Genomic DNA, 16,517 nt, shown 5'->3' with positions numbered 1-16,517 from the left:
CTTACCTAAAAACATATATAGGATACAAATTTTAAGTATAAAATTTTATTCTTAAACATAACACTAAATTTTGTAATTAATTAGAGTGGATATTTTTCATCTCAAAGAGAGTAAAACTAAAAACGGAAAGGAGAAAAAAAGAATGAGAGAGAGAGAGAGAGAGAGAAGAGAAGTGGAAAGAAAACGCAAATATGCATTGAAGACTTTCCCTTTGTCTCTCTCTCTTGACAAAATCCCAATTTTCGCATCCTCCTCACTTTCTCTCCTTTTCCTTTTTTTTTTTGTTTTTTCTTCTGCCGCCACCACCACCACTGTTGTTAATTCGCCGCCGCTTCCACATCAATCGCCGTTGTAGCCATCATCGTTCACCATCCTCCGCTTCTCTAGATTCTTAGGGTTTCTGCTGCCGCTTCTCTGTCTCATCTGGGAGGGTTTTTTTTTTCGAGCTGGATTCTCTGCTCCTGCGCCGCTGGTGCAGCGGCTTTGTTGATTGATCTGGATTTCTCCCGTCTTCGCTTCTATTTTTATTGTCGCTTCTCTCCCAATCCAATACAAAAAAAGCTAGGGCTGAGGATTTGATTTGCGTGATTCCGGGGCGGGGGGTGTGTTAATTCGGGGGTGTGTTCTCCGATTTGGATGGCATTAGGAGACTTAATGGTGTCTCGGTTCTCGCAATCTTCTGTTTCTTTGGTCTCTAATCACCGATACGACGACGACTGTGTCTCTAGTCACGATGACGGTGATTCACGGAGGAAGGATTCTGAGGCTAAGAGCAGTAGCTACGGGAATGGTACAACTGAGAGAGCCGCCACCGCCACCAGCATGGCTTACTTGCCTCAGACTATTGTGCTCTGCGAGCTTCGACATGACGCATCCGAGGCTTCTTCTCCCTTGGGGACTTCGGAGATTGTATTTATCCCCAAATGGCGGCTTAAAGAACGAGTAAGTTTTCGATCCAACATTGCTGTTAGCTGCAACTATGATAAGGCTAGGCTTGTGTATTGATTCTTTTATGTTTAGTGCAACTGATGATGTGAGTGGCGCATTGAAGGACTACATTTATCTAGAATTCATGATACAGAGTCTGCTATTGTTTCCCAACTATGTTGGGTGATGTTATTGGAGTGAGGTTATGTTAGCGTTTTTATTGCGGAGATGAACCTTAAAGATACATGTTTTCGTTTCATTTCAATCTCAGTGTCTCCTCAGCTTTATTTGTTTATTTTATTTCTCGTTCATTAATTGGATCTGATTGCCAGGGGAATCCTTGCAAGTCTCATATTCTTTATACACTTAAATTCTTCTTCTTTGCAGATGAAAACCGGATGTGTAGCTTTAGTTCTGTGTTTGAACATCACTGTTGATCCGCCGGATGTTATAAAGATATCTCCATGTGCTAGAATCGAGGCCTGGATAGGTTGAACCCTTGGCCAATTCAATTTTATTACAATCTTTCTTTTGTGTGTTTATCCTTTTCTTTGTCACCACACTCAATATTTTTTCTCTTTTTTTTTTCCCTGATGGCAGATCCATTTTCCATGGCACCGCCTAAAGCTCTTGAGACAATTGGAAAGAACTTGAGCACTCAGTATGAGAGATGGCAACCAAGGGTAATGCTTTATTTTCCTGCACCCTTCCATTGCTATTTTGTGAAGTTACGCTTTCCATATTTATTTTATGATTTTTCTCAGGCTCGGTATAAGGTTCAACTAGATCCGACGGTAGATGAGGTGAGGAAGCTGTGCTTGACTTGTCGGAAATATGCAAAAACCGAGAGAGTTCTATTCCATTATAATGGGCATGGTGTGCCAAAGCCTACAGCTAATGGTGAAATTTGGGTATTCAACAAGGTCTGCTTTTACTAACGGTTTCTTTTGTCTACCATGTTCTTTTTCCTTTTCGTCTGTTACCACATGCTGATTGATCCTGTGTTTGTGCAGAGTTATACACAGTACATTCCCTTGCCAATCAGTGAGCTTGATTCTTGGTTGAAGACACCCTCCATCTACGTTTTTGACTGCTCTGCTGCTAGGATGATTCTTAATGCCTTTGCTGAGGTAAAGGACACAACCACTTTACTCATATACCATATCTTCCTGTCGAGTTTAGGACTTGATTCTGCAATTGTGGTTCCATATGATGATAAAATTCATTTACTCTTTATGGCAGCTTCATGATTGGGGTTCTTCTGGTTCCTCTGGATCCTCAAGGGACTGCATTATACTTGCTGCTTGTGATGTACATGAGACACTTCCTCAGAGCGTTGAATTCCCAGCTGATGTTTTTACGTCTTGCCTCACAACGCCCATTAAAATGGCGTTAAAATGGTAAATCCTCTTTCCATCTCTGACTGTCTTTGCGTACCCAGATATCATGTTTTTTTGCTAGAAAACGTAGTTTAAGTTCCGTCTAGCTAGTTTATAGAATCTTAGCTAGCATGTCCTTGCTTCACATGAGGTAACATCCAATTTTTTTGGCATAAGTGTTTCCGATGAGACCGAAGATGGATCATAGTGTTTAGTTAGAAGACCTTATGCATATGTTTTTGTTTTGTGCGGTGAGTAAAGCAGCATATCATGAGAACTGTGAAATAATCAGGACTGAAAATTACCTTTAGCTGCCAAAATACTTTGCATATGAAAGTTTACTGATGAAATATTAACAGCTTTTTCCGGTCTTGGCTAAGTATTTCTGATGAGACCAAATGATTCATGATATCATTCTGATTGAAGTTTTCTCTTTCTATAATACTTACTCTATAACTCATTCCTACTGTGGCTGTGCAGTTTCAATTCTGGGCTTCTTCTTAACCCTTTTTCCACTAAATAGATAACTGTTCTATCTTGAATGCTGTTGATTTGAACAATGCAGTTCAGTTCAGCTTGCAGCTTTCACAAGAGGCTTTCCATTGCAGGTTCTGCAGGCGTTCTCTTCTGAAAGAAATCATCGATGAATCACTTATTGACAGGATTCCAGGCCGGCAAAATGACCGTAAGACGTTGTTAGGGGAGTTGAACTGGATTTTCACAGCAGTGACGGATACAATTGCATGGAATGTGCTGCCTCATGGTATTTGTCAAATTTTTTTGCATAATTTATCAAGGTCAAACATCTGTAATTCGATTTCTTTACCGTGTTCCTCATGAATGTTAGTTTTACCCTGCAGAACTTTTCCAGAGATTATTCAGACAGGACTTGTTGGTCGCTAGCCTTTTCCGAAATTTCTTACTTGCTGAGAGAATAATGCGGTCTGCAAACTGTAATCCAATATCTCACCCTATGCTGCCTCCTACGCATCAACATCATATGTGGTATTCAACAAGAACCAGATTCTCTGTTATAGAAACTGTTATGTGTCTAGATTTTGCCTCAGCTAGCCGTTACATGCTCTTCAGGGATGCATGGGACATGGCTGCTGAAATCTGTCTTTCTCACCTTCCCCAACTTGTTGTGGACCCAAGCGCAGAGTTCCAGGTTTGTTTGTCTTGTAGAGTTTCCTTGCATTGTATAAGACGGCACTTGTCTTGCTGATAATACCTTTTCCTATCCTTTTTCTAGCCAAGTCCCTTTTTTACTGAGCAACTGACAGCTTTTGAGGTGTGGCTTGATCATGGATCTGAGCATAAGAAGCCACCGGAGCAGTTGCCCATTGTCCTTCAGGTGCCTAGATTTCTGTACCCATTTCCCTTTTTGCTGAGAGAGAGATCCATATTCAGTTATCATTTTCGAACTCTTGGTTTTGCGTGGATATGGTTTAGGAATATTCATTGGCCTCCTTCAGGACGTTCTAGAATAGTTTTGTTTGCATATTGCCATTTTAGCATATTTATAGAATCTGATTTGTTTCAGGTGTTACTTAGCCAGTGCCATCGGTTTCGTGCTCTTGTACTTCTTGGAAGATTTCTTGATATGGGTTCATGGGCTGTGGATCTGGTATACTTCCTTAAATTAATTCTCTTTCCCTTAAGCTTACAAAGAGTTTCTCTTTGTTATCATGTGTATGTCTTTACATGTGAAGTAAAAATTCTTTTAGGCCTTGTCTGTTGGAATATTCCCATACGTGCTGAAGCTTCTGCAAACAACAACGAATGAGCTAAGACAGATTCTGGTTTTCATATGGACAAAAATACTTGCACTTGATAAGGTAGAGTCTCATATTCCATGTGCTATTTTCTGGGAGAACGATGCTGGTTTGTCATGCGTCTGCTTTTTATTCTGCAAATTTATGCTAGTTTTTTTGTGGCTATCTTCGTAGTGTACATCTGTTGTTTACTGAGCATGCCATTGATGGGAAAAAGTGTTTGTATTTTATTCTGACATGAATTCTGAATGGCATATATCTACCACCTAATATTTCTCTGCATCTTTTATATCATATCCTTGGACATCAAATCAAGTTGCTTATCTATGGCCATCACACTTTCGGGATGCATAAGCGTTCTCGTTTCAGTCTTGGAGTATTGCGACACTGATTGGTCTCTCTTTATTTTCAGTCATGTCAAATTGATCTTGTGAAGGATGGGGGACATATATATTTCATACGATTTCTAGATAGCTCGGGTGCATTTCCAGAACAACGAGCTATGGCTGCTTTTGTTCTGGCTGTCATTGTTGACGGACATCGACGAGGCCAGGAAGCATGTCTTGAAGCTAATTTAATTGGTGTTTGTCTGGGGCACCTTGAAGCATCCAGACCAAGTGATCCACAGCCAGAACCATTGTTTCTACAATGGCTTTGTCTTTGTCTTGGAAAGTTGTGGGAAGATTTTATGGAGGCCCAAATAATGGGCAGGGAAGCAAATGCTTTTGAAAAGTTGGCACCTCTGCTTTCCGAGCCCCAACCTGAGGTGAAGCTCAGATTTCTGTATAATGTCCTTCGTGTGGCAGTGTAATTTCTGACCTTAACATTCTCTTGCAGGTAAGGGCTGCTGCTGTTTTTGCCCTGGGTACCTTACTTGACATTGGGTTTGACTCTAATAAAAGTGTGGTGGAGGATGAATTTGATGATGATGAAAAGATTAGAGCCGAAGATGCTATCATTAAAAGTCTCTTAGATGTAGTTTCAGATGGGAGTCCACTTGTCCGAGCAGAGGTTGCCGTAGGTACGCAAAGCATGCAACTCTTGAAAATTAATGATCGTGGGACTGTGGGTTCTTAATTAGCGTCAGAGTCGTTTTACGTCAAAGTAAAATATTTCTAACCTAATGAGATTAGATACAGCTCTACATCCTGTTTCTTAATATATCATTTGCCCAACTTTGTGAGTTCCAATATAGTTAGAAACCCAAATTTTTATGATGCGTTAGTTGGAGAGAATGTCATTTTTAACTAAATACAATCTTTAAATCATATTGTCTCTCGTTTAGAGACTTCATATAAGTTTTGTGCATTTCCAAATGTTTGTCTTTGTTCATTCTGCATATTCATCTTGAAGCGTAGCTTACTTATATTTAGTTTTTCCTATTTGATCCCCAAGTCATTCTGTTGTTAATGTCTCTACAGCTCTTGCACGTTTTGCCTTTGGCCACAAACAGCACCTAAAGTCAGCCGCAGCTTCATATTGGAAGCCTCAGTCAAGTTCTTTGCTTACTTCGCTCCCTTCAATAGCTAAATTCCATGATCCTGGGAGTGCAACGATTGTTTCTTTACACATGAGTCCTCTGACCAGAGCTAGCACTGATAGCCAACCAGTGGCTCGTGAGGCTAGGATCTCAAGCAGCCCTCTTGGCTCTTCTGGGCTGATGCATGGATCTCCATTATCTGATGATTCTTCGTTACATTCTGATTCTGGAATTATGCATGAAAATGTCAGCAATGGAGCTGTCCATCAGTCTAGACTGTTGGATAATGCTGTTTATTCGCAATGCGTTCGAGCTATGTTTGCATTAGCTAAAGATCCATCTCCACGTATTGCAAGTCTTGGACGGCGTGTTCTTTCTATTATTGGAATCGAACAGGTTGTTGCGAAACCCTCGAAACCCACTGGCCGACCAGGGGAAGCTGCAACGACATCTCACACTCCACTTGCTGGGCTAGCTCGTTCATCCTCTTGGTTTGATATGCATGCAGGTAGCTATTTTATGGGGTGTTTTATGATCATCAGTTGATGTAGAAATTTGCAAAGTTTTGCTTAATTTAAGAATGCTGTTCACTACTGAATGTTAGTGAGTTTTGATCTTAGACTGTTGTTGACGACAGGTAATCTGCCCTTAAGTTTTAGGACTCCCCCGGTCAGCCCTCCTAGAACAAACTATCTGAGTGGACTGAGGAGAGTTTGTTCGTTAGAGTTCAGGCCTCATCTGTTGGGTTCACCCGACTCAGGATTGGCTGATCCGCTTTTAGGCGTCAGTGGATCTGAACGAAGTTTGCTTCCACTATCAACTATCTACAGCTGGAGTTGTGGCCACTTTTCTAAACCGCTTCTTGGTGGTGCGGATGCTAGTCAAGAAATTGCAGCCAAAAGAGAAGAAAAAGAAAAATTTGCACTTGAGCATATTGCAAAATGCCAGCACTCATGTAAACAGTTTTATCTGTTATATCTGGTTTGTTCTATACCTATACTAGTTACCTGAATTGACTTGTTACAGTTTACTTTGACTAGCTATTAGCAAGCTCAACAATAATCCTATTGCCAACTGGGATACGAGGTTCGAAACGGGAACAAAGACGGCCCTCCTTCACCCATTCTCTCCTATTGTAGTTGCTGCAGACGAGAATGAACGGATCAGGTACGCGAGTTTCATCTAAGCATCACTAAAATTGAATCTTAAATCAACTTCCTGCATTTAGATAAACCCTTTGTTAGGCAAAAATTCAGGCTAGTTCCGAACAAAAGAGATGGTGTTTCCTGTCTAAGCATGATCTATTGGATTAGGTCTCTTTGTTTAGTATAGTCATTTAGGAAAAGCTTCTTTTGAAGCTCCTAAACTTTGATGTTCTCTCTTGCGACATATTTTATCGAGAAGCCTCAACTGCACCTAAGTATTTCACTGTAATTTGCTCTCAGAGTGTGGAACTATGAGGAAGCAACTCTTCTCAATGGCTTTGACAATCATGATTTTCCTGACAAAGGAATTTCAAAGCTCTGCCTGGTTAATGAACTTGACGATTCTCTGCTACTTGTTGCGTCATGTAAGATTCACAACTCTTGCCACCAAGTCTTCAGATGCTTGCAAGTTGATTGAATATGGCTGTTGAGTGATGGCATTTATGTCTTACACATGCTTTTTCGAATTTTCACAACTCTTGCCACCAAGTCTTCAGATGCTTGCAAGTTGATTGAATATGGCTGTTGAGTGATGGCATTTATGTCTGACACATGCTTTTTCGAATTTTGGGTAGGCGATGGGTCCGTCCGGATATGGAAAAACTATGCAACAAAGGGTAAACAAAAGCTTGTTACTGGGTTTTCATCAATCCAGGGTCAGAAGCCCGGTGCACGTGACTTGAACGCAGTCGTGGACTGGCAACAACAGTCTGGTTACCTGGTATGTTATTACTTCAATCACGTTATGTACAGTGTTTCTTCTTTGTTTTCCAAGTTACGAAGATTGGTTTATTGTTATTTACGGATTACTGGTATTTGACAGTATGCTTCTGGGGAGGTGTCAACGGTCACACTTTGGGACCTGGAGAAAGAACAGCTTGTCAGATCTATTCCATCTGATTCGGAGTGTGGAGTTACAGCACTTGTAAGTCTGCGTGAACAACCCTCTTTTTAACAACTTAGAAACGCACTAGGATGCTATGCTTTGCGACCAATTTATTATGATCTATTAAATCGGTTTGATGAATCCAAGAAGTAATATACCCGAGTGATTGCCTTAAAGTTCTTTTTGTTTGTATTGCAAGTTCATGGTTATCATGCTTTTCCTTGATCAAAGATCTTTCCAGGATCTTAACGAAAGAGAATCTGACCTTAATAGTTAATCTGAGAGAAATGTAGCCTTGTGTTCATTGGTTGTCTGTTGGGCTGATCTTAGTTATTACATGGAATAAAATTATGTAGGTGTCTTGATTCTTAGCAAATTGTTGTTCAAACTTAGAATGAGCAGGAAGAAACTAACAATACTTCCCAACTGGTCGAGAAGTACATAACATGGAAATTTTGCTTACTTATGTTATCTTTGTAGTCCGCTTCTCAAGTGCACGGGGGTCAACTTGCTGCTGGTTTTGCCGATGGGTCTTTGAGACTCTATGATGTTCGATCACCTGAACCGTAAGTTGCTTCATAGTTCATTCTTGAACAGAAAAATTGAATATAACTCCTCAAATAATTGAAAATGACCCACCTTTCGAATACATAACTTAATATCATTTCTTCTATTGAAGGCTTGTCTGCGCGACTCGGCCTCATCAGAAAGTTGAAAGGGTGGTTGGACTCAGTTTTCAGCCTGGACTTGACCCCGCAAAGGTTGCAAACCAAAACTTATCTATGAACTGTCAGCTTTTCTTACTTTTTTACTAGGCTTGGGCATTCTGTTTTTCAATATGGTATGAAAAAGTAATGAAAAGACAATATTTTTCAGCACATACCGGTTCCAGTATGAAATGTTTCTTCTTGGCTTGGTTTTTAATTTTCAAGAGTTTGATAATTCTGTGTCACTTTCCCGGGGCCAATATCTGTTCTTAATTTCTTTCAGGTGGTGAGTGCATCACAGGCCGGTGACATACAGTTTCTTGACCTTAGAGTAACAAGGGACACATACCTCACAATTGATGCACACAGGGGTTCACTCACGGCCTTAGCTGTTCACAGACACGCTCCAATCATCGCGAGCGGATCTGCAAAACAGCTCATTAAAGTGTTCAGCCTTCAAGGGGAACAACTAGGGATAATCCGATACTACCCGTCCTTCATGGCACAGAAGATTGGTTCAGTGAGTTGCCTCACATTTCATCCGTACCAGGTCCTGCTAGCAGCTGGAGCTGCTGACTCATTCGTCTCCATATACACCCACGACAACACTCAAGCAAGATGAGTCGCAACCGTAAGTGAATATGTTGCAATTTGCATTTGCTCTTGTGATAAAAAGAAAAGCATAAAAAAAAATCAGTGCAGGTCGGGTGGGTTTTGTGTCGGGTAAAGTGGGTGTGGTTTATATAGTATTCGTTAGCCTCCGTCGAAAAGAAGATCTAAGTTAACACATTAAAAAAGAAGGGAGGCTTCAGCAAATAAGAAGTTCTTGTCTCTAGCTATGCAACAACGCACGTAAATGGTGTCTGTAAATAGTTTCCCTGTTTTGCTTTTCATTTTCTCATCTCTTGGGTGTGTGATTTGCTTTTCATTAATCTTTATTTAAGTCTTTTCGTTTCCTAATTTGTTTCATGTGTAAAAAAATGGAAAAATTAATGGTGGAAATTTTTTTTGCAGTTTCGTGATATTTATTACAAAGATAATGCATAGAAAACTTGTGTGTTGTTTGTTCAAGTTGATCTCGATAAGTTGGGTTCCGTTAGATTGCAATTTTCATGCTACGTACGTATCTACGTTTGGTCTAAATGCCAATTATTATCATAATCCAAATAACAACTCATTAAGCAAGTACAGATGCGTTTGGATTGTTCTCACTTATCATCAATCAAGGGATAATAGTATAGTATTAGGTAATTTTGTCAAAGCAATTTTATACAAACAAGTGCAAAGCAAAGCTCCCGCGTGCGAGACTGCGACGAATGCTTTTACGGAGATTTAGAGATGGCGTCCATGGCGTTCGGCGTCAGTTTCTCGATAACTAGCGGCATAGGAGGAGGAGAAGATGACGTGAATCAAGTAGCGACGGCGGCACGGACAACACTGAAGCTAAATCAGAAGTACATGCAGGTTTTTGGGGATGAAGAAGTACCGGGGATCCGGGGCTATACGAACCGTCTCGAAGGCGGTTGTTGACGGAGATGAGATGAGTAGGAGAAATCTGAAAGTGGGACTCATTTGCGGAGGTCCGTCGGCGGAGCGCGGGATTTCTCTCAACTCTGCTAGATCAGTTCTCGATCATATTCAGGTTCTTTTCTCCTGAGTAATTGAGCTTGGATTTGTACTTTATTAGTCAGTTTAGTTTGAGATAGCGTTTCGACTGTGTTGGGATGGTTTGTCATCAGGGTAATGGTATAAGCGTGAGCTGCTATTATATAGATCCTGACCTCAAAGCTTTTGCAATTTCCTCCGCCCAGGTTTGCTAGCTTCTTGTTTAGGTGTATTTTGACAAGTTTCTGCTGTATGTATTTGTTATTCTTTTTTTATATGTTTGTGAAAAATTTCAGTTGTACTCGAATACTCCGGCAGATTTCGATTTCAAGCTGGAGAGGTAAGGTATATGATAAAAAGGGCGTGAAAATTTGGTTAAGGAACAATAATAGTGACCAAATTAGCTGAGTGGCTAGTTTGTTTCGTACTGTAGTCTTGCACAGGGATTCTCATCATTATCCGAATTTGCTGAGCATCTTGTTTCCGCTGTGGACATTGTGTTTCCAGTAATTCATGGTCGATTTGGTGAAGATGGTGGCATTCAGGTTTTTGTTTTGTACAAAAGTTTGGGGTTTATTTTCTCCTGGAAGTACTTAGTGCTATGGAACGTTAAATATTGTTGATTTAATGCTATCCAGGACCTGTTGGAAAGTCACAACATTCCATTTGTGGGGACCGGATCCCGTGAATGTCGTCGAGCCTTTGACAAGGTTTAATGAGTCTAGATTAACAATTTTTTCAGATATTCATTTACATCCAAGTTAGTTAACTGTCATTTTGTTGTGAGATTTGCATTTACATATGTATTTGTTATAGTTCTGATTAAGTCCAGTGAACTAATTCCAGTATGAAGCCTCTTTGGTGCTCAGGGACTATGGGTTCATGACAGTACCAAACTACTTGGTGCAGGTAGTATATTGTCTAGACATGTCTCTTTATCTGCATTCATTTTCTACTTCATTTCCAGAGAAATTTTATCAAAACATTGCAGTCAAATTTTCAGCTAATGATAAATTACCTATAAACAAAATGTCGTTCAGGGAACTGACGTAGACGAAAGTGAAATAGCACAATGGTTTACAGATAACCAGCTGGATCTCAACATGGGAAAAGTCGTGGTAAGCATCTGGCTATTTCTCAGCCTCGTCATAGAAATGTTGTCTAGAGATCCCATTTCCTTCATTTATTTCACTTATTTTTTCTCTTCATGTCTGTCTGTTTCAGGTCAAACCAGCTAATGCAGGTTCGAGTATTGGTGTCAAAGTTGCTATTGGCGTAAATGATTCAATTAAAAAGGCTATTGAAATATCCGAGAGGTATCCTTTGTTTTGAGGCTTGAACAATATATAAGTAGGGACGTGGAAGTGAAGGAATGGAAAACTCTGGCAAACTATATCATCTTTACATGCAATTTGTTTTATTCTTCTTCTGTCGGATAGGGAATTGATGATAGGGTTGTTGTTGAGGTGTTCATTAAAGATGCATATGAGTTCACTGCCATCGTCCTGGATGTAGGTTCTGGTTCTGTTTGCCAACCTGTTGTACTGATGCCTACTGAGGTAATTACATTTTCATTTGTTTTCTGAGTTTCACAGAAGCTTGTGCCACATATATTTATTTTTTTCTCTGAGGTTCTATCTTAGCTGATATCTGGACCACGACTACATGAATTATATTAATATTGGACTAGTGAAACTTTAGCCGCCGTTATTTTTTACACTAAATAGGAAGCAGATCTCAGGACGAACAGTTTTAGTTTGCTGAATGTCATTGTTTGTGGCTAACTTATTTGTGCATTGAGGTCAGATGACTTCATGAGATATCCATTTAAAGTAATATGTATATGGACTAGATCTTTCCCTTAATAATCATGTTTAGTTTCTTACTGTTATGTACCTGTGATCAGGTGCAACTTCAGTTTCATGGCAGTAGTGATCCAAAGGAAGACGCAATCTTTGACTATCGGAGAAAGTATCTGCCGACACAGCAGGTGATTCTTGCAATTACCGTAACCAATAGTGAAAGCTGTGTCTGAAACGAATTGATTGCTTTTATAACCTTAACTCTGTATTTCAAAAAGGTAAAGATATCTTTCTTTCTATTTTTCAGAGGTTATTTTATCGGTTTCTCAGCATATCGAGTTCTAAATTTTAGGAACTTTATTTCCCCTCACAATGAGTGTATTTGAAACAGGTCACCTATCACACTCCTCCCCGTTTCCCTATCCATGTTATCAAAAGGATTCGTGAAGAGGCATCTCTTATATTTCAAAAGCTTGGTCTACGTGACTTTGCTCGCATTGATGGATGGTATCTGGCTTCCAACTCAAATTTATTATCATCTGCAAGTGAAAGGCTTGGAGGACCCGAGTCCGGGGATATTATATGCACAGACATCAACCTGGTTAGCCTATTGCAAATTTGACGACCTTCAAATTTACGCCAAGCTGCTACTATACATTGCATTGTTCTTAGAAGTAACACGTGAATGCATATCTCAACTGCTTTTACAGATAAGTGGCATGGAACAAACTAGCTTTCTCTTCCAGCAGGCTTCTAAGGTTATTAAAGATATTGTACATTGATGGTTATGTGAAAAATGTGCTTCGTGCTGTCTCTACTCTGTTTAACTCTTTTTCTCATATTTTTGTGAAATATGTGTGCATTTATCCTATATTTTTCCTTAGTATTGTCGATGCTTTAAGAAATGATTTTATAAGCAGCAACGCTTTTAATTTTTCTTCCCAACTATCTTTTTTCTTGTTTTGGACAGCAATTAGTCTTCTCATTGATAGTTTGTAAGTAAATTGTAAGGTAATAGGGAAACTGGGAAAGTTTAAGCTGTGATGTATTGTTCATTTATGTTTATATTCTCATTCATGCGTAGTTCATTCGAACATTAAGGTTAGATGTTTGCATTAACCATACATGATTTTAGATCATCGATTCTTACATTCAGGTTGGGTTTTCTCATTCAAACATTTTACGAACAATCGTCCACCGTGCTAGCTCGAGGTTTACCCATCTTTCTTGGTATAATAATGGGTATAGTCAATTACTCGAAGGTTCAACAACCCTGGAAATCTCTGGGGACGTCCAGAAAGTGTTTGTCATATTTGGAGGAGATACTTCAGAGCGGCAGGTGTCCGTCATGAGTGGAACGAATGTCTGGATCAATTTGCAAAGATTTGTAGATGTAAGTTTAAAAGAACGCATCATTACATCATTTGAGGTGTAATTATACATATCATGAAATCATTAATTCCAGTGTGCATTGTCGTTAAGCTATAATAGCTAAATTGTGGGTGCAATAGGATATTGCCCTGACTCTAATGATCTTCTTGTTTTTACAGCTTAATGTAACTCCCTGTTTGCTTTCCCCCTCACTTAGCAACTCGTCAAGAACATCTTCAAACTTGGACAATAAAGAAGTCTGGGCTTTGCCGTAAGTATATTCTCAGAGTTGAAATAAGGTTTACAATCTTTACCCATAGATACAAATGTTGACCTCCCATACGATAGAGGGGAAAAAATGGTATAACATTTATATGGATGTATGAAATTTTTTGAAATTTCTCATTTTTAATGCTATATCCGTCAACATCATTAATGAGTTTCTTTGTTCTCAGCTATTCAGTTGTGCTAGGCACACTGCTGAGGAAGTTCTTGCAGCATGCTTAGAAGCTATCGAGCCTGATCGGGCTCTATTTACATCTTTGCTGCAGAAGCAAGTGATGGAGGATCTTATGGATGGTTTGGGGAATCAAAGCTGGTTTGCAGGGTTTGATATAACAGACGATCTACCCAGAAAATTCTCGTTGAAAGAGTGGATCAAGCTTGCCAAGGAAGCTCAAGCAACTATTTTCATCGGAGGTTAGTCTAATAACTGAGAGACTACAATGTTTCCAATTTTGTATGAAACATGAGGAAATATAAGATTGTGACTTTTTGAGAGAAAGCTATCAACAAATTAAATTAGAAAGACTAGTTGCATGAGCTGGGGATCTTGAAACAGTTTTGGTTTTATATTGTTTGCCGAAATATACTCCTCCAGAAGCACTTCCATTCTGTATGCAGCTCACCCTTAAACAGTTTTGGTTTTATATTGTTTGCCTTAGTCGCTATATACTTACTATGCAATGTTTTTATGACTAGATTTTTGAAATGCTAACTGCAGTGCATGGGGGAATTGGGGAAGATGGTACCCTACAGGCCTTGCTGGAGGATGAAGGAGTTTCTTGCAACTTATGATGTACCTTTTGGGTTTTTATTTACTTCCCCACATAGAATATGTTCACCCAATTGTTTAATTTTCCTTTTTTGTTCTTAAATAAAGGTCCAGGCGTACTAGCCTCAAGGACTTGCATGGACAAGGTTACGACATCTCAGGCTCTTAGTCAGGTATAGAAACCATTCAATATACTCTTCAAGGTGATATATTGAAAATGTGAGTAATATTGTAACAAATTACTTTTTGTTTTGTGTTTTGCGTAATCATTAGCTTTCAGAGTTTGGAATTCATATCATAAGCAAAGATGTGAAAAGAACAGAGGATATAATGCATGAGACCATCCCAAATGTTTGGAATGAATTGATCAACAAGTTTCGGTGTCTCACACTATGTGTTAAACCAGCAAAGGATGGATGCTCCACTGGTGTTGCAAGATTATGGTAACTCGTATTCAAAAGTATTTTTCCAATAGTCACCACTAAGATTTTTTGTGTGTGAGAGTAAACATTTGGGTTTTCCTGCAGTTCCTATGAAGACCTTGCTGTATATGTACAAGCTTTAAAAGATTGTCTACCAAGGATTCCTCCAAACACTCTTTCTAAGGTCAAAACAAAATAATTTTATTAGCATAACCGTAAAGCTTCCATTCATAAAGTAGGATTATCCAAAAACCTATCTCAACTTTGTGTGTGTAGACACATGGAATGATTGAGATGCCAAATCCTGCTCCAGAGCTCTTGATTTTTGAACCATTTGTTGAAACCGATGAAATCATAATTTCATACAAAGCCAAGAAGCAGCTCTCTTGGAAAGGTATGAGGCGGTGGGTTGAGATAACTGTGGGTGTTATTGGGAAGCGTGGGCCAATGCATTCGCTGAGTACTAGTCTTACTGTCAAGGAAAGTGGCGATATATTGTCACTCGAGGAGAAGTTTCAAGGTACTCCCACTTGTCTTTCTTTGCCACTTCATGTCTTCTTTCTACTTTTTATGAGAGTACTAAAATGTCTTTACTATGGCATATGTAAATATATCTTTAATAGGCGGCACTGGCATAAATCTTACTCCACCTCCACCAACAATCATGAGGTTTGTCTAAAGCTTCAATCGGGGTATTATAAGTACATGGAATAGATTTGTATATGAAAAAGAGCATTTTACTTTGTTGGAAAGCTCTTTGAAGTTCTTTAGAAAAGCTATGCTTGTCACAGTTAACAAATCCAGGCTTTGGTTTTCAGGTCTCTTGGTCTGAGGAAACTATAAATTAATTTAGAACCAAATTTAGTTCCTTAGGGTTGGTTTTGTATTGAAATGTACTGTTAGTATAAAGATTATCAAAAAGTGAGTTTCGTTTTTGTTTTTGGGGTATAGAAAAAGTAAAACCAAAATAAGACATTGATCGGTTTCTTTGGTTTGGTGCGGTTTTGATCAGTTTGATTTAGTCAAGAGAACAGAGAGAGAAAAAAGATTATAGAAGCTGATGACTAAAGTTGTGAGTTTCAGTAAGGAAGCTTTGGAGAAATGCAAACAAGGCATTGAGCTGATTGCAGAAACTCTCGGGTTAGAAGGGTTTTCACGGATCGATGCTTTTGTGCATGTTGAAACCGGAGAGGTACGATAGGGACCCAGAGAATTACTTTGCACTATACTAATGTCTGCTCTCATCGTTCGTTCCAAAATCAATTTCTGTGATCTCACAAGGTCGTTGTGCAGGTACTGGTTATAGAGGTGAACACAGTTCCTGGAATGACTCCTTCCACTGTTTTAATCCAACAGGTGACTTTTGCATTCATATTTGTTCCATCTTGCAATCGTTTTAATATGTATGTGGTTTAGGAAGTATGACAACTAAATGGCAATCGGAAAAATACAATGCAACTTTTACCAAAAATAACTGATATATCACTAGTCCAAATTTGTATCAAAGAACATAAGTTTGGGTTGTGCTTGGTTTTGTGTTTTGAAATAACAATTTAAGATGAGATAGATCGATTTTTGGAACCATGTTTTATTTGTCTTTAGATTTGTGTACGTGAAAGTTTGCTCATGAGACGTTGACATAAAACACATCTTCTTTGTTTTGTTTTGGGATTTAAAACCTGAAGGCATTAGCAGAGCAGCCCCCAATGTACCCTCCTCAGTTCTTTCGGACTCTGCTCCATCTTGCTACACACAGAGTCAAGTGAGTTTGTTTTTTTTCTCCCCAAGTTTAGAAGGTGTTGTACATAGTAAAATACACAGTCTTTGTATATATAATTAAAATAAACAAGTCATGTATATATATGCCTTTGATTTTTTTAGTGGCTTCCATATTTATGATCTCC

At 39.1% G+C, this 16,517-nt stretch overlaps 1 protein-coding gene and 1 pseudogene across 3 annotated transcripts; both read left to right on the top strand.

Moving 5' to 3' along the window:
- The first annotated feature begins 112 nt into the window (after positions 1-112).
- LOC104745944 (regulatory-associated protein of TOR 1-like) lies at positions 113-9,372 on the top strand. 2 transcript variants are annotated; one of them, XM_087476982.1, is made up of 24 exons: positions 113-942; positions 1,315-1,417; positions 1,528-1,610; positions 1,692-1,850; positions 1,941-2,057; positions 2,170-2,327; positions 2,915-3,069; positions 3,167-3,311; positions 3,396-3,474; positions 3,559-3,660; positions 3,850-3,933; positions 4,034-4,144; positions 4,494-4,847; positions 4,919-5,102; positions 5,503-6,069; positions 6,199-6,516; positions 6,602-6,728; positions 7,007-7,131; positions 7,342-7,487; positions 7,590-7,691; positions 8,133-8,218; positions 8,332-8,413; positions 8,643-8,990; positions 9,089-9,372. In XM_087476982.1, exons 1-23 carry the CDS (start codon positions 637-639, stop codon positions 8,979-8,981), a joined length of 4,032 nt encoding a protein of 1,343 aa, XP_087333108.1. In that variant the 5' UTR covers positions 113-636; the 3' UTR covers positions 8,982-8,990; positions 9,089-9,372. The 2 variants fall into 2 exon arrangements, with proteins under 2 accessions (XP_087333108.1, XP_087333086.1); XM_087476960.1 differs by having other exon boundaries at positions 9,062-9,372.
- A 218-nt stretch (positions 9,373-9,590) lies between these two features.
- LOC104703864 (uncharacterized) lies at positions 9,591-16,514 on the top strand (annotated as a pseudogene). Its single transcript, XR_015573687.1, has 24 exons — positions 9,591-10,001; positions 10,099-10,170; positions 10,261-10,304; positions 10,398-10,509; positions 10,603-10,674; positions 10,811-10,873; positions 11,005-11,082; positions 11,189-11,279; positions 11,402-11,523; positions 11,871-11,954; positions 12,158-12,367; positions 12,477-12,524; positions 12,923-13,159; positions 13,317-13,408; positions 13,593-13,836; positions 14,141-14,203; positions 14,294-14,364; positions 14,465-14,634; positions 14,719-14,797; positions 14,890-15,133; positions 15,237-15,282; positions 15,697-15,805; positions 15,907-15,969; positions 16,299-16,514. The product of XR_015573687.1 is annotated as an uncharacterized LOC104703864 (transcript).
- The last annotated feature ends 3 nt before the right edge of the window (positions 16,515-16,517 follow it).

Source organism: Camelina sativa, chromosome 1, assembly GCF_030686135.1.
Source record: "Camelina sativa cultivar CO46 ecotype springtype chromosome 1, ASM3068613v1".
Classification (NCBI taxonomy): Eukaryota; Viridiplantae; Streptophyta; class Magnoliopsida; order Brassicales; family Brassicaceae; genus Camelina; species Camelina sativa.
This window is presented reverse-complemented; position numbering and strand designations above follow the sequence as displayed.

Excerpts from the sequence above, each read along its gene's own strand:
- LOC104745944 (XM_087476982.1), top strand. The coding sequence starts at position 637 with ATGGCATTAGGAGACTTAATGGTGTCTCGGTTCTCGCAATCTTCTGTT. Across the intron at positions 943-1,314 it reads AATGGCGGCTTAAAGAACGA|ATGAAAACCGGATGTGTAGC; the intron begins GTAAGTTTTCGA and ends TCTTCTTTGCAG. Across the intron at positions 6,729-7,006 it reads GACGAGAATGAACGGATCAG|AGTGTGGAACTATGAGGAAG; the intron begins GTACGCGAGTTT and ends ATTTGCTCTCAG.